Source organism: Osmia lignaria, chromosome 11, assembly GCF_051020975.1.
Source record: "Osmia lignaria lignaria isolate PbOS001 chromosome 11, iyOsmLign1, whole genome shotgun sequence".
Taxonomy (NCBI): domain Eukaryota; kingdom Metazoa; phylum Arthropoda; class Insecta; order Hymenoptera; family Megachilidae; genus Osmia; species Osmia lignaria.
The window spans coordinates 4,123,927-4,148,703 of record NC_135042.1 but is presented as its reverse complement, the minus strand read 5'-3'; the positions used below and the strand labels follow the sequence as shown (position 1 = coordinate 4,148,703).

At 40.3% G+C, this 24,777-nt stretch overlaps 1 protein-coding gene across 1 annotated transcript; it reads right to left on the bottom strand.

Moving 5' to 3' along the window:
• Positions 1 to 725: 725 nt before the first annotated feature.
• LOC117603719 (uncharacterized) lies at positions 726 to 23,803 on the bottom strand. The gene is made up of 5 exons (XM_034323132.2): positions 16,677 to 23,803; positions 12,508 to 12,746; positions 5,912 to 6,052; positions 5,665 to 5,802; positions 726 to 4,901 (listed from the first exon to the last, which is right to left on the bottom strand). The coding sequence occupies exons 1-5, from the start codon at positions 17,017 to 17,019 to the stop codon at positions 4,689 to 4,691; spliced, it is 1,074 nt and encodes a 357-aa protein (XP_034179023.1). The 5' UTR covers positions 17,020 to 23,803; the 3' UTR covers positions 726 to 4,688.
• Positions 23,804 to 24,777: the final 974 nt, after the last annotated feature.

Sequence of the window (24,777 nt, the reverse complement as noted above, 5' to 3'; positions counted from 1 at the left end):
AGATCCTTGTATAGAAAATAATAGTGCTACCATTACCCCACGGTGTACCTCATTTTCTGGATTTAAAATTTATAGATATTTTCTAAAGAATTTATGCTTCTACTATTATTTAGTAGCAAGAATTGAAAAATGAAATAATTGTAATGGAATCGTGATAGGGAAGATTGTCGTGGAAAGGAAAGACACGGGGTTGTATGCAGGAAGAAGGGCTAACGATCTTAATAGATAGGCAAAACATTGACACCTTTGCGGCGCTGAGGAAACCAGCTGGGCGAGGACACAGAAGGGAAGACCGGGGCAGGGATCGTCAAACAAACGTCAGCACGAGTGAAGTGAAAATCCTTATGAGAAGGTATATAAGTTGGGAAGAGCCGGTGACAACGAGCTAACAGCATGGGCAAACACGGCGGCTTGGGACAGAGCCGTGGCCGGGACGATGATCATGTACTTACGCGTTTCCTCTCAAACATCGAAAATGTAGACAGCAACCAAGACACGACGACCCGGCCATTGATCATGGGAAACGACCAGGCTAACTTACACCGGCAGAAAAATTAGCAACTAATCATCTGCCGCATACCGTCATTTTTTATCATTGAAATCGTTTCAATGGTCTGGAAGAAAATGGATCACGAAGTTCCTCAATCTTCCATATGGATACAGTTTTGATGGGAAGGTAGATGGATAAGAAAGGTGTGATTAAAATCAAATGAAAACGCAAGATATACCATGTAGAACTGTCTTTGGTTTAATATGATACAACGGAGCGGGCATTTTGGGGGTTCGTGTGTCCCCCAAGAGGGTTACATATTCACATACATAATTATACTTTGTAGCTTCTATATCATCAAATCTGTTTATGTACAACATACACCAAGCAATCGTAATTAATCTACACGAAATTTGTTGTATATTGCCTGCATCAATCTCATAGAACGTGCCTAGTTATCTTCATTTTCCCTTCAATATATTTTCAGAAAGATTATTAATTTCTACCTGGCACGTTCCATGTATCTTTACACAAGAATTACACACTGATTCAGATACGAATACAAATTTTGACAGATTGATAAAAAAAATTCTATTTGAAAAGAAAAGGACAAAATCCTTATCTGCAATCGGTAGGATTGTCTTTAGCTGATAGACGTTCGAACTTGCGCTGCTGCTTACGAGTGGAACATTCAAGTCTTTCCTAATGAGTATATTCATTTATGGCTCGTTAACACTTTTTCGATTTTTAACCCTTTCGTTACTTAATAGGCTAATCGCCATAGTGAAAATGGCCATATGTAGCAAGGCACCCTATTATTTCTATTTAGCCATTTCACTTGCTACTTTATTTAAATAGTACAATATTAGTACTATTTAAAATTTTCCATTTTTAATTATTTGATTAGGTGTATTAAATTCGTGGTTTCAGTCATCAGTGACCGTCGTTAATGTTTTGAGATAGACAGTGTTAAATATAGATAACTTTTGGTAATTATCTAAAATTAAAGATTCTTTCACTGAGTAATTTGGCACAGAAATAAAAATTCGTATGCTTATTAATCTGAGAGTGATTGGAAAATGATAAGATCTTACATGCAAGAATGATCGTAATTATGACTTGGTTGTTATATTTAGAACTCACGTTTTTGGTAAGTGGAGAGAGAAAGAGATACTTATAATTATAGTGAATTTAAAAAAATACAAAGTTTACTATTAGAATGAATTTTCACAGTTTCTATTACTATTTATCATCAATTTATTAACAAGCTTTCTAAATAATTATTTCACAGATAGATGACTAAATTAGTTATAATCATAACCATATTCTTACGCTTAGCCGCATTTCTTATAATTTTTCCATCACTTTCCGGATAAATGAGAATTCGATTTTTTATTTCTCAGAGCATGGAAGAATTTTTGATTTCAGATTATTATTAAAATTAACTTATTTTTAATACTGCTCCTTAGTAGATTAACAACTAAATCCTCAACTTTTTCCACCCCACTGCAAGGAATTAAAAATCACCAAATAATGTAGCAAAATATCATTGATCCAAATGATGCTTATCCTAATTGAAAATTATTATTTATTCAATTTTAACAAATAATTCTACAGGAAAGAGAATGCAAAAATCGCGGATCTAATTGCCAACCTATCAATTTTAATGACCCTTCGCTTTAATTTTCAGGAATAAAATTTTGAATAATGTTTCTTATTAATTGCCAAAGAAATTATTATTGCTATCGAAAGGGTTAAATGAAACCGAACTAAAATGGCAGTCTTTCTTACTAAAAAAAAAGAGATGATTGATGCTTAAAAAAAATGAAACAAACGACGGTCTATTAAATAAAAAATATATAAAATAATGTGATAAAATGAAATGCGCATTCGAGATCGATTTACGAGATCGACATTGCCACACAGATCGGCCTTTCTTCTCGCATTTACACACACACATGCACACGTTCATTCTTTTTCTCTTTCTTTCTTGCTCATTTCTCGACCTTTCCTCTTTCCTCGGCACAAGAATCAGGTATTTCGATTCGGGCATGACAAGCATTTTACTTGAGAGATGTTCGACGATGCATATCACAGACACGATGATATGACATTGAAAATGTTAGACGCTTGTAAAAAAAAAGGACTATTTTAAGGTAAGCTTATAGGCCGCCAATAAAATGAACAAGAATTAGTTTCAGCAGGAAAAATTATTAAGTACGATACAAGTCTGCAAGGTCGATCATCTTCGAGCAAATACTGTTGTGCAAGGCAAAGCGTGACCCACCCTTTTTCTGGCGCGAAAATTTACATCTCAAAATGGTAAAAATATTATTGGTTTTTTAACACTTTGACGGTTGTATATTTTACGGAATCAATGGCTCTTGTAATTTTTTTAACTACAAGAAAATATATTAGCCTGTGGAGTCAAAAAATTTTTAATAAAAATTACCAATTTCCAAATTGTAATTGTTATATAATAAAATAAATAAAAGTGAGGTAAAAAGTTCATCCTTGACAAGGGACGTCAAAGTGTTAATAAAAATAAAATGCTAAAAAAATAAAAAAACGTAAAAATATCACGAGTGATTAAATAAAAATGAAATAATACTTTCGTGCCATTGAGGGGTGAGTTTCGTTGAGCCTGCCACAATTTCGTGTGAGTATCAAAACAAAAAGAAAAAAGAAGGAAAAAAAGATTCCTCTAAAAAGACCACTCGTTCGAACAAATGTCGAGATAAAATCGGTTTCGTGTGATTACATAAAAAAGAAAAGAAAATAAATAAGATACAGAAGTAACGGGGGGAGGGGTTTGATGGTACTCTTATCTTTACATTATCTTCATACCTTGAAGAGGTACGGTCAAGCGAAGGGAAATAGCAGCAGCAGCGTCAATGCGTTTCCTTCTTCTTCCCCTACGATACCATTAAAATTCTACTGATAACATTAATAATAATAATATTAATAATATATCCTCTTCTGTTTCTCTTATGCTCTAGATAATTTTTAAGCTCAACTAGACACTTTAAATACAGTTAATCGGACAATGTAAAATCTTTATAAAAATAAAATAAATAATCTGAATAAATATGAATATAATAATAATAATAATATTACAGTTAGTCAAATAAATTATCATGTAGGATTAAGAGTGGAACGTGGATGGCTCGTTTACGACGTTTCAACGGACGTCATCATTTCGTGATAACGTTGCTCGCGTGATAACCACGCGTACGATTTCTCTTTTCTTCATTTTCTCTTACTTTTAAGTTAAAGCGCGAATACTGTGTATTTTCTTGTGTACTTAGGATATAATACCGCTGCGGTGCACAAGCTCGTTTAAACGGATTCCCTTCCGAATCCTATATTCCCTCCGTACTTCGTTTCGCGTCCCGTTTCAAACGCCTTCAAACCCCATCAAACACTCCTCAATCGAAATGCGTTTGAAACGTTTTATCGGCATGACTGTTTTATCATTTTCGACTACCCAAATTTGTTCACACGAGTAAAAAAAAAAAAAAACACTACAAGTTCACTGTTAAAATATTCTAAAAAAAACTAGATACGATTGAATGATAAAAATGCTACAAGGTAAAAGAAATCTAAAATGGATAGGGCGTAAACAGCTATACCGGTCGACGCGAAAGAAGTCGATATCGAAACAATTTTTCCTTCGAGTATGTCATTCGGAACTGACTGATCTCTTCGTGGTCTGTCACTTACTACCCATCTTAACACTTTAATAACGACACTTTGGATACGGACAAAAACGAACGCGTCTGCACGATCGTGAAGTAAAGGGCGGCGAAAGCCAATCCGGGCTGATGATTGCACGACTCTGGTTCCCAGCACATAGTCATCGACGGAAATCAATCGATTCTGTCTGAAAGTCATGGAAGTGAACTGGATTTGCGACCAGACGATGGAGGAATATCGATAGGCGAAACAGCTTTGTCCATTGCTGACAGCACCCATGACGGATAATCCTCGTGGTGAAACGCATCTCGAAGAAACCGGGACGGATATCGAAAGCTTCTGGGCCTGCTTGACAGAGCAAGCCTAAGCTCGCTTTTACCGTCTTTCCGCACCTCCAATCTCATGACGACACCTCGCCATTCAGATTGGTACGCGGTTCCGGTTTCCGGAGATGCGCGAGTCGTCGTCTGGTAGCCCTTCTTCGGCTTCCGCCTTGCCATCCTCAGGACTGCAAATTTCGGCGTAGATGCTCGAACACTTGCACCACATACTCGAGGCCGTTCATGTAGTCCCGGAAGATTAACCAGTCGCGTAAATTTCGAAACGTTTCCGATGATGATATCGCACGAAATTCGGGCGACATGATGTCACGGGTCACGTCGGGACGCGACGATAACTGACGTTCCACTAACGCTACCTGCAGCTCGCAGAGAACCTGCAAAAGAATATTTTTCGGGGGTTATTGGACTGTGGTGATTGTAGAAAATTAAGTGGATGTTTGGTGAAGGGTTTTTGCACCCTTTGGTTGAGAAGGAAATGGGGATACATGAATTGACCCACTGCAGACCACAGTCGCAGGTGGCAAGGTTGCAGGTCACAACCCTTGAATGGTGGTACCTGGATCGGTTGAACCCCAAATTTACATAAGGTGCGTGATAGCCTCAAAAAATATACATAATATCTAATAGTGTGTATTAGGACGCTTAGGCGTCGCGTCGGTGGTCAGTAGGTTAAAACTTAATGAAGTCAGCAAACTTAATAATACATACGTCATCGTTAACGAAAAAAATTTCGATCTCAGAAAGATGAAAAAATGTTGAAACACAATATTTTCTTTACAAAAAAAATATCGAGAAATCAGAGAAATCGAACAGAAATCGGCATGACAAAAGAACGATTTAAACTAGTGGATTCCAATGAACGATAAACTCATAAAGTTACTTTTTTTTCAATTTTACGACTATAAAGTCTACAATTACTTTCGAAGGTTTTGCGTAAAACTCGTAAAATGAGCAAAGTACTTTTTTTTTTCTTTCGTTTGCGACAATGGATCGTAACGTGATTCAGGCTAATTATACTCGGTTAGGCAGTACTATTGTGAAAGTGGTGCAATATTTTTTTTTTTTTTTTAACGAAGGAAACAAAAGAAACATTGTAATTTGTACTACTATTTACGGAGACAAAAATCTGTTACTCACCGTTCGCAGTTTATATTCCGTTTGCTCGAACTGATTGCGAAACTCAAGCTGAAGATCCTCTTGGTCCCAAACTATTTGCTCCAAGCCGACTGCATACTTTTGCATGTATTCGTACGCATCAATAAGGGCTGTGTCGAGCTGTGAAAAGAAGAAACAATTTTTCATAAAAATAATATCCTTAGGACAATCTTTGTATAGATTGAATTTTGAAAAAATATTATCTAGACAAATCATATTGCATACATACCTCTAATCTATCGAGGTACTCTTGATCCAGCATTTCTCCTAATTGCTTGGGAATTTCGTTCAGTCCAGGAAGCCAGTCGTAACGATTATCCTTAAATGTCGAATGCAGATCGGCGAAGTCGATATTGAAGGTTCGTTTGGCCTAGAATTATAAAATCAAATGCATATTGTAAATATGCAATTAATCTGATATGAGTGAAAGAAAAAATTGTAGAAGCATTCAGTTTCATCGTTCTCCTTCCTTCGATATGAACACACCACAAAAATTGCATTATTGCCACATATAAAGTTGCTAAAGAAAATATGCAAAATTTAACCTTTTACATTTGTATTCGCTTAAGGCCCAAGGCAAGCATATTCTTCTGATGTAGTTATAAATTTTTGATCAAGAAACTAAATATCTATTTTGCGTTAAAAGGGAAACTTCAAAGGCCAAAAATATACGCTGTATCCTCGATATAGTGGTTAAGAGTAATATACAACAGCAAAAGGTTAATATTACTCGAAAAATGGTACTAAATCCAGTATACAGCTTGTTAACCAGTTTTTGCCCACATAATCGTCAGGATAATAAAAATGAAAAACGAGTACAAGAAGGTATCAAAGTTCTTAACGAAGAAAGAATAATTTCATCAAGCTGGGTCTCACGTTACGCGTAAATTACCAGTATCAGCACACCAAGGGTACCAATGATCGGCCATGAAACACTAAACGTCTTTATCCTGATACACCGGGCACGGTATTCATCACCAATCGTTCATACATATGCAAAAATTTTGTGCACGGCTCTTTCATTATGGGAGCAGTATGGTTCAATAACAGGTTAGCGGGTTTAGTCACCGATTAAACGAGCACCAACAGCAGCACTCCCGATATCCCTGATTCCTGGTACGATGGGAACGTGGACGGATGAGTAAGCATAGTCACCCAGGCTATCCTATACGAAATAGCAGACTTCGGCTACGTTGCTGACTTTTTGGGAATACCCGAGAGGTGGGTCAACTTGCGAAAGCTAGACCTTTTACCCAGAAATTACTTGGAAACCGAGGCGCCAAGCCAGACGCTTGCTTAGCTTAACTGATCGATGCTCCTTGTTAAATTCAGAAGCGAAAACTCTAAACGCTATGAATCATTGTCACATGGAGGGAACGAAGGGTGAAACCCTCTCGGTTCGTGTCACCGCTTCGGGATGGTCCATCGGAGGCCACGTTCCACGAAATTTTCACTACCGAGCGCATTATTCCAAATGGATTTAATGGAAGGTCAACGTTGGCACGCGTTGAAACGTTAGAGACATCGTTTCAAGCGTGTGCTCATTTGATAACAGCGATGCAATTTAGTTGCAGGTTCGTTTCAAAGGAAATTCTTTGAAAAGAGAATTGTGTGACTCAAATGAGTGCACGTTTTGTATAGTTATAGAGGGAGAGAGAGGAACTTTTCTTAACCCTTTCATTCATTAATTAAGTACGTCAAACGAGCAGAACTATCACTGAACGTGTCTTCGACCTCGCGCCTCGGACCAGCTGGGCCGCGCTAAGATAACAAAGTTATCCGGACCCTTATCTGACCCAGGAATGGAAATAATCATCGCGTGATACTATTCTTACGACCTGCAAACTGCGATAATACGTTGACAAACAAACAGCATTCCTGAGAATCACCCGACTGTCAGGAAACATTAAATATTAAAACTTTAATATAATATAATATAATAACACATTAATTTGATCAATTGTTAACGATTGATATCCGATTATTACACAATAGATACCACAACAAAAGGGTTAAACACTGGAGAGGGATGAATCCCGAGCATATATAACCAGATTTCAGTGTAACCAAAGCTAACCGCACTCTTTGATCGGTAATCGATCCTTTGATGGGTTACGAAACCCACCATGGAGCTATAAAAACCTTCCAAAACAGAACGGTCATTGGTTGCATCACAAACTATTATTATCATTATTGACCCTTTTAAAATGGAGTGAATTTGAATAGTTGAAAAGATAATTGCAAATGGTACACCCTGTACATTTTGTTCCTGTCTAGGAAAGGTGGTGTATTATCGATTTCGAAACGAATGGGTCGGGTGAAATGCGTGGGGTATATCTCTGTTACTGTTGCTTCGTTCCAAGGCAATCACGAGGAACGTTTTTAGCGAAAGAACGGATAAATAAGAACAGGGTAAAAAGAAAAAGCGAAGAATGAAAGGAATTGTCGCTAACAACCACTGGCGGCGAGCAAATCTGAGACGCGGGTCTTTTGTGCCTCGTAAAAGTCTCGTCGGCCACACCGGGGCACGGAATAATCGTAAAACCGTGGCTGAAAACTGACAGGAAGTAGGCTGGCAAGAGAGTAGGTATGGTCTCTGCGGTACTACCGAGGACCCGTCAAAATCAATTAGTCTCTCAGTCTTTCTTCTAGCGCGGCTTCACCCTTCCGCCGCTTATTAGAAGTGATAAAATTTCGGTGTGACGGCCTCGAAACGATCGAATGGCTCGCGAGACACAAAGGAAATCGTTTCTTGTCGACGAAAATCGAATTTCAATTCGAATTTTTCGTCAAATCAATAATAGTCGATTCTGACAGATGATCAATTCATTTGTATCAAAAATCTTGCTGAAACGTTTATACAGTCATTTTTATCAGACTCTAAACTTTAAATTGATGCATCACAAGTGCTATTTTGTAATAATTTTCTGTCATGAAATTGTGTCAGACTGTTAACAATATCCCATCTACTGCTTTGATGTTCATTGTATTTGACAACTAATCATTTTGTATTAAGAATCATAATGAAAGGCGCGCGTATATAATAATATTCCTCAAAGCTTAATCTTTAAATTGATATGCCATAAGTGATATATCCCAATACTTTTATGTCATCAAATCATGCTAGACTGTTTATACGTTTTTGTTGCGACTCGTATCCGGCACATAGTGTCTTTGTTTTGGATTTTAGATTTCAGATATTAAAATTGGATATAGTAGCAGGAATAGAAAATTGTGTGACACGTCCTTGTAAAGTGTCATGACCAATGTATATGCGATTACATATACGATATTCAGTTGTCGATGGATAGGAAGTCCGACGTCTACGAGTCGCGTATATGCGCGTCGGTACGTGAAGGAATCGGGTAAAATATCGGAAGCGGAGGATTCCAATAAATCAGAATCGGAAGCTGCCCCTCCCCGCCAAGGATAGGGCATCTATACACCGCACCGGTACTCCGCCTGCATACTAAAGCGCAGACCGGATATACAACCCGCCAATGCATTTACTCGCCTGGATACATTCAGTACGCACTACGACACGTATTTTTCTGCTACTCTGTTCACTGAACAGCGATTCGTACCGTTTCATTCAATACTGACATATTTTTCTAACTTCAATCCCAATTCCACCTACCCTCAATGATTTACACCCTTCTGCAATTTGTAGAAATTTACTTTTGCAGTGGAATCTGTACAAATAATAGATTGCTACATTTTTCTCAGGATAAAAGATTGAATTTTTTATATTCAGACAATTAAATCTGAAGAGTGTAATGAGCAGAATAATAAAAATTTTAAGTACCGGCTGTTGATGCTGATGTAAATAGAGACCTCGCAACAATGTTACCATAATCGTATACAAAATTTAATACTGGGTCAAAGAGACCTAACATTCCATGTGAGGGAGTTAATCCAATCAAAGAGTGAGTAGCAGTAACAAGTGACAAACAAACAAAAGGATTCGCGGATCGAAATAGTATCACGAAGCCAGGCCACGTGCACGCGGGAGCAAAATCGGTCTCACGAAACTTCCTTGCTTCTCGGTATCCTTTGGCTAATCTGCCTTTCCTCTACACAATGTTTGCCGACGTTGAAACGATAACGAGACCAGGAAAGTGACGTCACTGGACCACCAGACAGTGCGTCGCCAACAGTCGCTATCAACATCAGGGACGTCCCATTGGATTCTCCTCGTTGGAACACCGTTGACCATCGCGAAACTTGCTTTTCCTTCCCGAATGAAGCAAAATGATGCGTTTCGAGAAACCAGAGGAAAAGAAAGAGAAAGGCAGAGGAAGAAAGGCTGCTAGCGATATCGGATTATGCGCTGACTTAGAAAACATCGGTATCGAGTATCGTCGAACAGTGATGTAACGTTTCCACAACGACTTTGGTGGGACCACAGGGCGGAACGGGCCCTATACGCACAAAGGAACACACAAATACCCTTTACGGTCGCACGCAATGAATGTTAATTCCTTTACAAAGCAAGGATACCAATTGTCCGACTTCGATTTTTAAACGAGTTTCTCGAAAGATGACGGCATACAGGTTCCTAATGGCACAAGATGTTGCAAAAGTAACTAAATGAAGTGTTTCTTTAAAAAATTAATAGAATTGGAAATCAGATATTTGCTAATTATAGGTTTTAAATTAGTTGGTTCATCATTGCAAACATCACTAAATCAGATTTCTACTAATCTTGAAGCATAAATGAAAAGATAATATATTTTCTAATTGGTAGACCCAACGAGCTCCCTGCTTGATCCTTCTAGGGTTAAGGAAGAATAGAAAGAAACGTGGTCTAAGACGCAGTGTAATTTAAACTGCAGGTTGCATACAAGGATCCCGAACGCGTCCCGAAGTGTATAAAGAAACAGGAAGCACGTGGAACGATCGTCAAGGATGAGCCTGACGAGATCCAAGAATTTGGCGGGCACGTAAGGACGTTCAGTTAACTGGAGACCCGGAATCGTGTCGACACGTGTGCACGATGCATAACTAGGGGGAGGAGGGACGAGCTTAATCTATCCTAAAAAGAAAGAAAATTAAGCAGAGTAAAGTTTCGCGTGTGTAACCGTAGCTTCGATCCGTAGTTGCGGTTTCCACGTCTCTTTTTTCGGATCGTTTCAGAAGAGGAACCTTGAGCAACGAGAGAGGCCGAACCCGGACCGTGATTTATTGTCCTTGGTTAGAGATAATAAGGCACGATCGGCTGGGAAGATTCTTTCGAAACGAAGGATCTTCGTGCACGGTCGCACGGATCTATTTTCTTTTCCTTTTTTTTTTTCCTTCACCCCCTCCCACTCGAGATCGCTTACACATTTGATGATATTCAGGAAAAAAGAAATGTAACGGAGCGAGCTACCTGCTGCTGTGTGAACTATGTCAGTAGGGAATGTTTAAAGGGAGAACGAAGGATTTTCCTTTGGTTCCTGCACGTCTCTTTAACTCTTCAGCTACTAAGGATTACTACACTGGATTAATTAATTTAATAGAAATCTTGGCGTGATAATTAAATGCAAAAGCAAAGAATTTTTATGGTAAAAATTTTTCATTCCAAATGAAGTAAAATAAACTTTTAACATTTAGTGCTATAAAAATGAATTAATGAATAAAACAGAAAAATTGATTGAAAAAAGAAATCGAGGCACGTATGTTCAACAATTATGGAGATACAAATTTTTTGTGAAAGCAATTATCATAAAAATTGATGAAACCTTCAAACTTCCTGTATTTTCCAAACCAATTTTGAAAGCATTAAAGTGAAGATGTAATTTCACGACTCCTGGATATTTTCATATGGATCATAAATATTATTCTTTTGGTGCAATAATTTTATGCTGCTAGATTGCCAAAATATCACACACGCGGTACCGAGGAATTTGATTTCCAATGATTGGAAGGATACTCTGTATTTACCAGCAATAAAAGATACATGTACTTAGGTATTGCTCGCAATAAAAGAAACGGGGATAATCTTATCGCGGCCGCTCTCCAATCGACGATAATATTCAAACATTAAAGTCCAGCCATTACATAAAGAGATATTTTAAGTTGCAAATAATACTGTTCAACAAATTTTGCCCTTTTTTTGAGCTTGTTTGGATCGAAACGTTGCAACCACGTTTGTTTCCCTTTTAATTTACTCGAACAGGCTACTCTGTGTCTATATAATATGTTTTCTCATTTTTTATTAAAAATATCAAATATTTCAAATTTTATTCAATTTAAGATTTCATTTTAATTTCAGTTTTAAGTATCAATACAGGTCATTTTCATTATGCCTTAGAGAAACAGGTAGCACCTCAGATTATAAAGAAAATTTTCGAAACGATGAAAGTAAGATTTTGACAGGTGAAAATGAAGCGGGACTATATCGTACGAAAAACGATTCGTAAGATCTGTTTCGAAGGTCTGTGTGTGACTCTACGATCAACGTCCGTACGACCGGAAGTACTGCCATAACTGCCTTCCGCTTGATGCCCCCCTTCCCCGTCCGACCCCCATCAGAAGTCACGTCGGTAATTATTGAACCATTGATGAACTTAATCTTTATGTCTGATTGACGAAACATTTTCAAATTTCAAAGAAAAAAAATGTGTCACAAATGAGGCAACGTTCCACTGACAATGAGCAAAATAAGAGACTAATTCTTCTAATTTTTCCAATTACTTTCTAATTGCAAGAAGAGATTCTTTTGAAACACCATATTTCAAAATAACTACCAGCAATTTAATTGACTCTATCTGGAAAGGAAGGACAACGCAACGAAACCTAAAGAAGAACAGCAAAATGATATCATTGTAAAAAGGTACTCACGTAATCATCACGAAAAAGCTGTGCGTGCATCAGGGCTGTTCTCGCTTGAACAACAACTTGCGATAAAAGCTGCGAATCTGTAAGCTGCACCACATCCAAATCACCGTTAAAATCTTCGGCAGCGAGGCCACATGGGTTCACCCACTTCGGGGGTAAGCTCAGTCGTCTGTCTTCGAGGGTCATCGTCGGAGCACCGTGCACTGAGACCACGAGCAGAGTCACCAAAAGACTACCTAACCCTGAAAATCAAAATAATCCTATAAATAATTAAAGTCACGATCCGTTGACAGCTTAGGTTTCTGAATAAATTTCAAGTTTTATTCAACTGCATCATTAATGTCGACGATCTTTCCTCATTTAGATTTGAACTAACTAAAGTGCGTAACAATCCTATAAGGAAAGATTTGAAGGAGATCAAGTAAAATTGTAATAAAATTTAAATTCTTCGATTCTTACTTCCATTGTCGACAAACCGAACGTTTCGATACGCAATTAAATGAATTGTCGGCGATAAGAATAATTGTAGCAATAAGGGATTTGACGTGAGAGGTTTCAGAGTGGATGCCCTCGAGAGAAATTATTCCGCAGCTTCCGGCTTGTTGTTTCTACCATCCCGTCGTACATCCCCCCCGCGCCGTTGGTTCACCCTTCGCCGATAGTGAGAGCCTAAATGGTAGGATTCCGATCGAGGCCGTCTTATGATCATCCGGCAGTTTCGGGATCACTGCTCGTCGAATTACATCCACGCGAATTCGTCGTCGCATTATTTCACGAGTTACGAGCCTTGATGAGGGGCCTGGAATCACGTGCACCACCGATGCGACGACAAACCATCGGCAGTCGCGTACGCATTCGGACGATGTATAACAACCGCGGCCAACCGCGTACCGGAGTTCCCTTTTCTCCGTTTAAATACCCTCGTCCCTCCCTCCAGGATATTACCGGCCGTCTTCAATGTTCCAATGAACACCTTATGATGGATTTGTAATGCGAGGGTTCATCTAAACCGCGTTGTTTCGCGAATGCTCGTGGCGGACCATAAAGAGACGCAGCCAGCGAAGCCTTAAGCAGCTGATCAAACCACCTGTTCCAACGTTAACAAACACAATCTATCGTGTTCAGATCATCTAGTTATCGATTAGAAGTCTAATTAAACAGAATCTGAGCCGTTTCTAAAGAGATTCCCGAAAGAAATGATAAAGAACGTGGATCTAACGGTCGCATCAGGGACCAGCGAATGTAGGTATGTTGTTCGATCGCAGGGGCGCTTACGAATTTAATTTCAATGTGCAGCTACGCGTGATGCAACGTGCACGACGGACGCGTTCCCGAGTCGCAAGGAGAAAAATAAACGGACAAAGAAAGAGAGAGAGAGATACAGCGAAAAGGAGAGAACGAGGGGGGAGGACAGGGAGACACCTCGGACACTTAACGCATATTAATGAGCGGCTCTTAAGTGCGTTTCGCGTCTCGGCGAGAGAGTAATTTGCCGCAGGGAAGTTTGCTCCCCGTGAAAAACCGTGTCTGGTCGCGTGCATCCATGCGATTCTGCGCCTCCTCCCCCGCGGGCCAATCGTGCCCACGTGGGAGGGGTCAAGGTGAGAAAACGCAAGAAGACAACGGTTCTGCGCACAGATCATAGGGCAATAGTTGGCCAGACAGACTATGATAATTGTTTCAAGCTGTCGGTTCTCGAGCCTCCGATGAGTTCATTCTTGGTATTCGACGGCCAGAAGCGTACGACGATAAATTAGAAGGCACGAGTCTCAGCTTTAATCGAGCAGATTATAATGGAATTCGGCCGAGAATATAGATAGGTCACACTGCGGCAAGTTTCGACGATGGTCACGTGAATTGGCTTGCACGCACTTGCATCGGCCACGTGAGCTCGACGATCGACACTCCGGCATGATCCTCGATAAAATTTCGCCCCGCTCCGTTTAGAAGAAACAACAAACCGAGAGGTTTTCGTGCTTGCAGCCGGTTTCAGCGTTTGTGGAATGGGAAGAAAACGGACGATTCAGTGGAACGACGATTAAAACGGAAAACGCGCAATTAGAAACGGATTATCCGTTAGCAAGTGCGCGAAAGAAGCGTACACGCTTGGAAACAAGTACCTATTCAATAATGCAGCAAGTATTTTTATCGTACCAGAAGTTGCCACCGATCCCAGGTAAATGATCTTAACATGTACGATTATATTTCCTTTCTTGTCGTACGCGTACGCATCGTGTACTTTCTCCTGTTTCTTTAATTGTGCCACATTTTTCTGCCGCTGAAAGTTAATTACTATACCGATGTGTCCACTCCGCGACCGTCCAAATTTGTCCGGGAAGGGAATTGCGACGATGAGTGCCTCTTTCGAGCAAGTTCGCATTCTTAAGCCGTAAGAAATGGAAAGAACCACCTGTGGATCGCGACGTTGCAACCTTGCCACCTGGAACGCATCATCGCATTTGCTTCGACTAACAATTCTACCGCGATTATCTTCGAATTAAATCTTTTTTATTTTTTATCTTTTCCGGGGGTTTTAAGGAAGATGAAAAATTAAACCATCGATGAGACCGAACTTAACCGGATGACGTTTTCCCGCGCAACGACGGCCGATTACCGCGCTTTTTGGTAGCCGGTCATCTAACGGTCGACACTCGCGTCTTTTGTACGTACTTTAGCCCCCCTGGACGGTGTCGACGGTACACTCTAGGACCTACCTCAACGACGATGCCACGGCTCCGGCGTTCCAACGAAATTCCAGAGAACCCGCGACCGCTTGGAAAAAAGTTAAGTCGCGCTAAGCCGGTGCAAGGAGCATCTCTGCTCGCCTGCAAGAAGATGTTGAAAAATGCGGTAATGACGCACTGTCCTCGCATTACTCGCGACAATTATACCCCATTACGCCCGTCCCGCCACCCCCTTATCATCCAGATCATGCCCATGCCCGGATCCGTGCGCGTTGCGGTAGGTCGCGGTACGTGTCGACCGTCTTCTACTGTTTATTCTAACCCGTTCTCCGTCTATTCTTTACATCATCTTCCACCGAACGAACCTCCAGCTGCAGACGCTTCGACCCACTCGAATTTTTAATACACGGAAGTCAAGACGACCCGTGAAAATTCAATCAGGAACGTTCAACAGGTGGGCGCGTCCGTGTCACATTTTTCGTCGATTTCGTGGCAAATTCTCTCGCGATTCGTAATTGATCGATGAAGAGGAGGTTGCACGCGAACGGATCACTTTCGAACCGGACGAAGAGGAATCGATAAGAACGACCGTTACAAGAAGGATGACTAACGCGTTCATCGACTTGTTCAAAAGTGACGTCAAACATTGACAGAGAATGCCACCAGGGACAATGGATAGACGAAACTAAAAAAAGAAGATACATTGCGCGATCACGTTTGCCAGACTCCCGCTTACGTTCGAATTTCAGCAAAACGCGTGATTTATCTTCGGATTTTGCAAAGTTCCGAACGGTAAGCTTCGTGACGATAGGAGCGCTGGTCGACCAGGCGCAGCCTCGATGCAACAGGTGAGACGGGGTGAACGAATCGCGCGAAGGGTGAAATTTCGACGCGACGATAGAAAAGTAAGAGGTTCGTAGAGAAGAAAATAGAATAGAGGAAAGATGCTGGACGATCGTTACGTAAGAAAGCATTGGTTTTACGTGAGTCAGCGTCAGATGCATAGGACGCGCATTGCACATCGAACGGAGATGCGTAAAGCGATAATGAATGACACCTATGCAACGAGGCACGTTTTTCCATTAACTGTAACTCGTTACACGCTGACTGTAACCGAACGATGTGTATAAATTTGATTCGTAGGGGAATAAATCAATCGAGACAATGACACAGAAACGTATCTGACCGTATCAATTCAGAGAAGCCGTTGCAGCCGGAAGGAGGATGCAATTTTTATGCTGACAACAAACATTTAGTCAAGACAAAATAATCTAAAGTGTAATGAGAGATAGGTTCTATAATAATTATATAATTATCCTCGATTTTTTAAAAATTTTCTAGAAACTCATAATTGTGAAATTCTTTATTTTGCACTTTTATTTTTTCGAATGGAAAGAAAAGATCAAGATGGTTAAAAAGGCGCTAGTTTTGCCGGGGCTGTCGTTGGCACTCGACCATCGACGCGTTCTAGAGTTCTGGTAGACTTACTGAGCCACGTGGTCGTAGTGACAGATGGAGTGTGTCTCGAGCGCATCCCTCGATCGTCGTAGAAGGCAGGTACGAGGTACGAATCACACGATAAGTGTCTTTGATCGCGATCGTTTCTTTGCAATCTCGGGCTGATTACTCTCGCGTATCGGGCATTCGTCTCCCGGCTGTTGCACCATTTCGTCGATGTTGTCAGACCGCTGGGGGACGTCTTGGTCGGTCCGTTTTGGGTGATACGATGATCGAGAACTCGGTGAGAAGTGGTCCTTTGGTCACGGCTCAGAATCGCCTCCATTGTCATTTGCCGATCGTGAGCGATCGCGGTATCCTCGGCAACTGTCATAATCGCATAGCACTTGATCACTCTGGTGGCACGCGGACACTCGCGGTGGCGCGTGGCAGTCAAGGAGCAAGCGAGACGTATCCTATCCTCCGCGTGTACCAGCGCCAATGTATCGCGCCGCTACTGTTACGGCTTGCCGATACCCTGACCCCTCTGATTCGTCGATAAAACGCACTGTGACGAGCGACGCTCGGTGTATCGGAGGACGCGCGGGCAGCCCGGTGTGTCCGCGAGGGCACGGGCAATTACTATAGGTGAAAAACTGTCCGCACCGAATCACAATCCGTTTCGCACTGGTCCTGACACACGCGACGCACTGATTCTTATACGAGGGGGGAGAAGAGGGTGACACGAATGCCGTCTCAGGGAGGGGGAGGTAGATGCTTAAGAATGTGGCGGGGGAGAGTTACGCGTGGAAAGGAAAAAAAAAGAATCAGTCTGATTACACCGATAATTGTAAGGGTGGTCCTCGGTTTCTTTTTTTTTTTCTCTCAAATGTCCTTTTCTCTATACCGTTGGCCGAGTTGCGTGTCTCTGTTCGTCTCGTGGTATATATCCCTTTCGCCGGCAACGTCTGCGGACCCTTTTCGATATTCTCAGCCCTTGTGTTGGCGGCACCTTGTTAGTCGCGCGCCAGTGGGGTAAGGTCGTACCATACCGAATGTCAGGAGGTGACTGAGGTATTCGTTGCCCTCGTCCGGCTGAGTGTATCGAGTGTATCACCTCTCGGCTCTGTCCGAGTTAACCATGGCGCAGAGGAAGGTAGGTAGGTAGGTATAGAAACAGAGAAGGAGAAGCCAGCTATAGGCAGGCTTGTTCGTTCGTCGTTATAGTAGGAGTGAACCTACGTAAGGGAATGGAAGTGGAAGGTGGACTTCTGTCCGTCTGCCTTGCTTGTCGGTAGGTCGTTTCTCTTGCCCCGTTCCCTCTCTATCTATTGTGTATTCTCTTTACCGTTCTTCTTCTTCTTCTTCTTCTTCTTCTTCTTCTTCTTCTTCTTCTTCTTTCCTCACTTCCTTTCTTTTCCTCACTCGCCGACTTCTTCTTCCTTCTTCGACAAGAGTTCCTTTTCCTCCTTTATCTCCTGCCCGACCGAGTGTATGACTATCACAGTGTATGGTAGTGGGCACTCGGTCGACCGGTGCCTATATACGATTGTAAAGGCATCGAAGCACGTGGCCCACACCCCGCTTTCGGTCAAACCTAAGTATCCCCACTCAATCGTCACCCTTCCTTCATCAACCAGCCGGCTGGCTGGTTCACTCGCTCGCTCGCTCGCTTTCTCGTTCTTTCTCAATCTCTCCTTCCTCTCGTTACGATCTTTGCTTCTCTTCTATTATTCTCTCTTCCTTCTCCTCCGCCTCCGCCACTCTGCCACCTCCTGTCGACGGTAGACATCCCCTTCTTCGCTCCTACTTCGCGCTGGCCCCCCTCCATGCGACACTCGTGGGTCAGGACTCCGCGACTCATTCATAACTCCCCGTCAGCGACCACTTTACCCCCACCCATCGGTTCTATCCCCACTCCACGTCGCGTAGTAGATGCCGGGCATCTAAACGAGCCGATCCCGGAGACTTCGCGGTGGAAGTCTCAATGCCTATACCGGCACGTTCCGACAACCTTCCACTCTCGCAGGTGCACACCGCGATACCATCTGTCACACAGATCATTGAAAATCAACTTTGTCTTCGTTGAAGCGATGATGATGATGGATGGATGGACGCTGTGTCCTTGCAAATTTCTGGACGAAGATATTTTTCCATTTTTTCGTAAGATTCCAGTACAGAAATTGAATTTTTCCTTTGCACGAAATCGGGTTGTCATGTCAAAATTTCAATCCTTATCATCTTTCCTTTCGTTCTTCCTTCAGTTGTTGGATTCGGATGTTGCCATTTCACGCTTTTATTATTAATATTCATCTTTTAAGAACTATCTGACATGAATTCACGTGCCGTGCTTCAGATTCTTCGGTATGTCAGGCAGAGGATGCCTCAGTACTCGCAGCTGCTCGAACGTTCCTTCGTCGGCACGCGAGTTGTTTTTCCGCGCTCGCAACGAAAGACGCATCGTTAGCCGGTTCGTTTGCTCTCGTGAGAATCAACATTGTATTAATGTGTTTTTATAAATGACTGGCAGACCGAGAGCGGGCCGTTTCCGTGGGGGCATCCCGGTACAGGTGAGCAGGGTTTGCGTCATTAGCGCTGTCGTACGCGCGATTCTGTTAATTATCGTTGTCGACAAAGGCGCGACACCGTTCGTACCGAAATCCGAGATATGCCGTTCAGAAAACAACATTTTTGTATGCAACGCATTCGTGGGACGGTGTTCGTCTCTCGAACGTGCAATTAAAGAGACGACTCGTCGACGTCAGAACGTCCAGCGTGTGTGCGCGTTACACACAGACGTTTCCGCAGACATAACAACGTTAATAATAGAGAAGATGACGATAATAGTAATAATTGTGAGGTCTCGATGATCGTGCAACAGGCGTCTATTAATTGCAGACGAGATTGGGACGATAACAAACGAATGCTCGATGAAAGATGACAATTACTAGGATCTACGATGATGATTCGTCGTCCAAGACTTTTTCAGTAGACAAATTTTTACGATTGATGAATGATTTCTATTTGCTACCCTGACTCCGTATTTTTTCTCCTCGCCTTTTAATTATTGACGACTGTTCCTTAGACTGATTTCCGCTACGTATTTTGTTACTCAGCGAAAAACCCTTGTTAGTTCGAAGGAAGTTGAAGATTCTTCATTAAAAAGAAATGACGGTACTTCTATGAATAAACGGACGATATTTCTCTGATACGCTTTTTCCCGGAATATATCCTAGCACCGCCAAGATGTCATTTTCTCATTAACAGGAAATTGATTCGAGTTAATTGCATTGTTTCGTGCGATACTGTACACAATCAATATCATACCACGCATCGAAGTTGTATTTATATCGTTTATTTTCATTTACACAAGGGGGATAATCATTTTGTCCACTTTCCGTACTTCCGTTAATTATAATAATATGAAGAAATTGGCATTTTTCTGAATAAGTCTGAATTCTCTAAATTGGTCCAAGACCAATGCTCCCATCGTCGTATTCAAATTTCATTCAAACTTATCTTTATCCCTATTTAAAATAAAAAACAATCAGCTAGAACAGAAATGTATGTCTCATTCTTACGGTGTTAAATTTTAGCCCTACTCTATGACTAACGATAAGTAAGCGATTTCTATTACATCAACCTTGAAAATCGTGTTACGATCAGGCTAACGGTTTGTAGATTTTGATGTCACGGTTGAATCGTCCGTGACATCACACGGAGATGAAAAGTAGTGTGAAAGATATCACGGGTTAAAATAGGATCGATCCTCGAAAGTAGACGTCAGAAGGTTTCGAAACAGGGTCGACCCACCTGTTCCGTCTCATCCTTCTACTTTCGCTGCTATCGGTCTCTTACGGTACAAACTGGTTAACAGAATGACGTAGCAATTTTCACAATGATTACGCCTGTCTCGTCGATACTTGCGAAAGAATTTCGCGCCTACGATGGCACACGCGTTCACGCCGCTCTACGTCACGCTTCATTTTCGGGGTCAAGTGCAACAGAAACGTCCGAGAAATCGCGGGGACACGTAATACGTGTATCAAGATACGCAGGAATGTTATATAACAACAGAGATAAGGATCTCGTATGACGTTATTCATGATGCGAATAGTATCAGCCGGTGAAGTGAAAATGACAAAAATAACATTTCATTTGTTGTTAATTGCTTTTCCTTGAATTGTTGCATCTGACTAAGAGAGAAATCCCCAAGTGTCCCAACTGTACTTCTACTTCAGTTAATTAATATTGTTCTACGTTTGCTAGAGTTCGGTCAAGATTGACGCAGGATTAAGTGGTAAATTATACCAACTTTTGTATACTTAATTATATTTGAAAGCATCCCTTACGGTACACCATATATTGGGCACTAATATTTGCACCCCTTTCGTATACAAATAGTAACCTAATCATCAGTAGCTTATAATGGAAGAAGTACTTTTGCATGCACCGAAGATTTAATCCGATTAAGAACCATAGTGTTACAAATTTGTTTAACGTTAATTGCACGAAAAGCAAGAATCCGTCAATTGATACGATGTTTCATCCGATTAAATTTAATAAGCTGTTATTGCACCCTCCGTGCATCAGAAAGTTAATCCGTCAGATTAGAAGGCCGGTAACTACCTCTGAGAGTCATAAAAGGGGTAAGGACTAGCAGGGGATGGCTAAGAAGCAGTGGTTCAGTGTCTTCATCAAAGTTAAACGTCGCACGACCGAATTCATTCTACTGTTACTCAACTTCTTATGGGATTATGCGGGTCATCGCCGGTTGGGGAAGTACGCGTGCCGATTCGAACTATCGGTGATATATGTACCTCCTAGAAACTCTGTCCACCTGTCGCGTGCGTTCTCGCACGTTTGTTACGAATTTCAACGTTCACTATCTCTTGTAGAGAAACCTTGACATTTTAGTCTGCCTTTCAATGATTCAGATTGATCCAGATACAGATTGATACAGTATTTTAAATTCCTTTACAAGTAAGAATTTCAAGTAAGAATAAGCAAGTGAATTAATTAAATTTTAATCCTGAAATTAATTCTCTATGCTACTAACAAAATTCAAAATTCTACATCAGCGTCATTAATAACCAGCTACCTAATTAATTCTACGATATAGTGTTTGCACTAATCACTCAAGTTGTACGTTTCTTTCAAATGATTCAAAGTAATCGTACATGTTCCTACGTTATCGTTAAAAATTGCATTAGAAGATGTGAAATTTCGCCTCTGTGTAGTAGACACAGATAATCGAGTGTATCTAGTGGAAAAAAAAAACTCGTGAGGACGGTCACGTATGGTAACTGGTTAAATTAAAATGCTGCTCCTCGCAGAGTGTGTCACTCGCAAAGCCCGTGCTTGTTTATTAATTAAACGATGAAGATGTTAATAAGATTCTAAAACGGTACGGCTATAAACGGCGCCGATCATTAGAAATTCAGAATTTTATTCCCTGAAATGTATGATTCTCACAATGAATTTTCTAATCGACGATGACTATACATTTATGTGTATTATTTTTGTTTTCTGGATTGTAAAATATTTGGACTAAAATATTTATACAATTGACTTTAGTCTAAATATTTTAAGGATTAAAATTTTAATATACAATTAATAGTCTAATCATCACCAACTTGTGACAGAAAAGCACCTACTGCATGCACCTAAGAATTAATCCGATTAAGAATTATCCGTTTTGTGTAAATGAGATTTAAAACCAGAGGCAAATAAGGCAAATATTCGGTAGTTAATACTTGCCTAATCCGATTGACTTTCACCTTTCGTTCATTAGAAGTTTCACTTAAATGAAACTATCTTTACAAAACTAATTTAATCTTTTCATTTACACGATTTAATCTCCCTACCAAAATTATTTTGTAATTTACCACTTGTCTCTAAAAAATATAGTTTTCTTCTCAAAGTATTGCTGCAATTTTCGAATCATCTTCATAATCGTTCAATCAAAATTATGAGAGAAATTTGACTCGGCTTACATTGCAAATATGACTAAACTAAAATTAGTAACCACGTAAACGTTATTTTACAAATCTGTCATCGCAGCTGCGAGAAATTAGTGGCGTGCGTCAGTTCGTTGATTATTTGCATGCAAGATTTCACTTCCGGTTCAAACACGCCATGATAGGGTTAAGTGGTGACTTAACCAGTCGATGTTACCCAGAAAATGTATGCATCTTTGTGATCCAAAAATAAAAAAAAACAAGCACGAAAAACAAAAAAAGGAAACATCACACTGGCGCCAGTTGCTTTATTAAATGAGTCAACGTGATTAGTGTTTCGCGGGAAATACAATAGTTTTCTGAAAATTACTGAGTGACGAATGCATTTTGCCGACTTTTTAATGTCCGCTTATGGTGTCTACTTGTTATACAAATTAGCTGAATTTTATACCAGTCAGGGTGTCATCAATACACATCTACCGCTCGAAGTCGTAGGACAGAGAGAAAAGGATAATCCTTTTTTTTTTTAATGTTTATGAAATTTCAATAAGTAAGTGCCTTGTGACTTTTGAGCGGAAGAGTATATTAATTATGCATACTGTAACCAATAATCACTTCGAAATGCAAATTAAAAGTTAATACTCGACTATCAAGCCGAGTAGGTATTACATCAACTTATAGCATTATTCCACGGTAAATTTAAAAAACGATGCGGAAAAGGAAAACAATCGTGAATCTTGTGACGTCAAATAGCTCCTCTAAATATAGTAAATGACTTTTTGCCTAATGAACGTCAGTGCCTTAACGTTGATGCACTTCTCAAGTTTACGTATTCTTGTTTTTAAATTCTTCAGACAAATTTGCAGAAATATAAACAGTTCAAAAAATTACTTTAGAATGAGCTATAATGAAAATTAACCAACAATAGTTCATTTATTATTTATTTGGATGCTTCTAGACAAAATTTTTTGATAATTCTTTTAGAAATTAATTGTAACTGCAGACACATCCGCGAGATGTTTTAATGAATGTAATGTAATTTAATAAGCAGCACTCTTTGTTGTACTTTTCCTTATATTAATCTTGGGAATTCCACGCATTTGCAAAGCAAAGATGAAGATTTGCAACATCTATAAACGTTTGGGAGGATTTTACAACCAATCTGTTAAAATTCCATTTAAACCCTATCCCATTTACACGTAATCGGATTTTCTGTGTGAAAGGATTAGTTAAAGAGAATTCAACTTAATCTGCCTTTTCGAAACAAGGTGCAATAATTCCTAAGTGTAATTAGGACATGCAGTTTGCAATGTAATAATGGAGAAGTGGAAGAAATTCGAAGAGCTTAGCCTATATTGTTCTCTAGGAAATTGAAAACGGGTTAAATAAATCCTTAACCATGACTTAGTTTCCTCCTATTAAAAGGATTTCCAGAAACGAGCAAAAATCAGGTCATAGTTCGATACAATAGAAATTTACTCAGAATTTCTAATTGCATTTTCATTTCATGTGTATGTACATATGTAGTTATTTTCATCAAATTTTAAGCTTCAAATTGATATATCATAAGTGTTATTTTAAGATGATTTGACTCCTCAAATGATCATGAAACGAGATATTCTTAAAAATTGCGAAAAGTAAGAATTTTATGTACGAGTTTGAGATAACTGGTGCAAACAAACAATAGACACAATTCTAGAGGATATTGAACTGTTACCTAATGATAAGGTATATAAATAGGAAGTCTCACAATTACGAGCTATGTCAGTCAGAAGTGTAATAAGTGTAGACCACTGGAGTAGGTTCGTTCTAGGTCCGATCGAATCAATTACTGCGATAAATTTTTTTATTAACAAGGTAAGACATCTATTGACGAATGTCTGAAAAATTGGCAGAAATCACAGGATATCCGGATCCTTTTGCAATAATTTTCCATTTCTTTCTTTCGCGTGTTTGATATACGTGGGGTGTATTGAATATTGCGCCAGGCAATGAGAATGGTTCTGGGTGGTCCTTGTGCGGTCGAAATGTTAAACAGAAAGGGCAAAACGGACAGCAAGACGGTCACAGAAAGAGCGAGATAAAGGAAGAGAGAAAAGTTGGAGGTCCCTATTGGGTTCTCGGCGTGCCTTTCGTACCCGTGGAATGTGGCCGATGTCTCTATCCGCTTCTTGCTACGGTCGCGATCGTGG

Coding starts and splice junctions, on each gene's coding strand:
- LOC117603719 (XM_034323132.2), bottom strand. CDS start 17,019: ATGACAGTTGCCGAGGATACCGCGATCGCTCACGATCGGCAAATGACA. Junction 6,053..12,507: donor AGCTTTTTCGTGATGATTAC/GTGAGTACCTTT, acceptor TTATAATTCTAG/GCCAAACGAACCTTCAATAT. Junction 5,803..5,911: donor AGTACCTCGATAGATTAGAG/GTATGTATGCAA, acceptor TTCTTTTCACAG/CTCGACACAGCCCTTATTGA.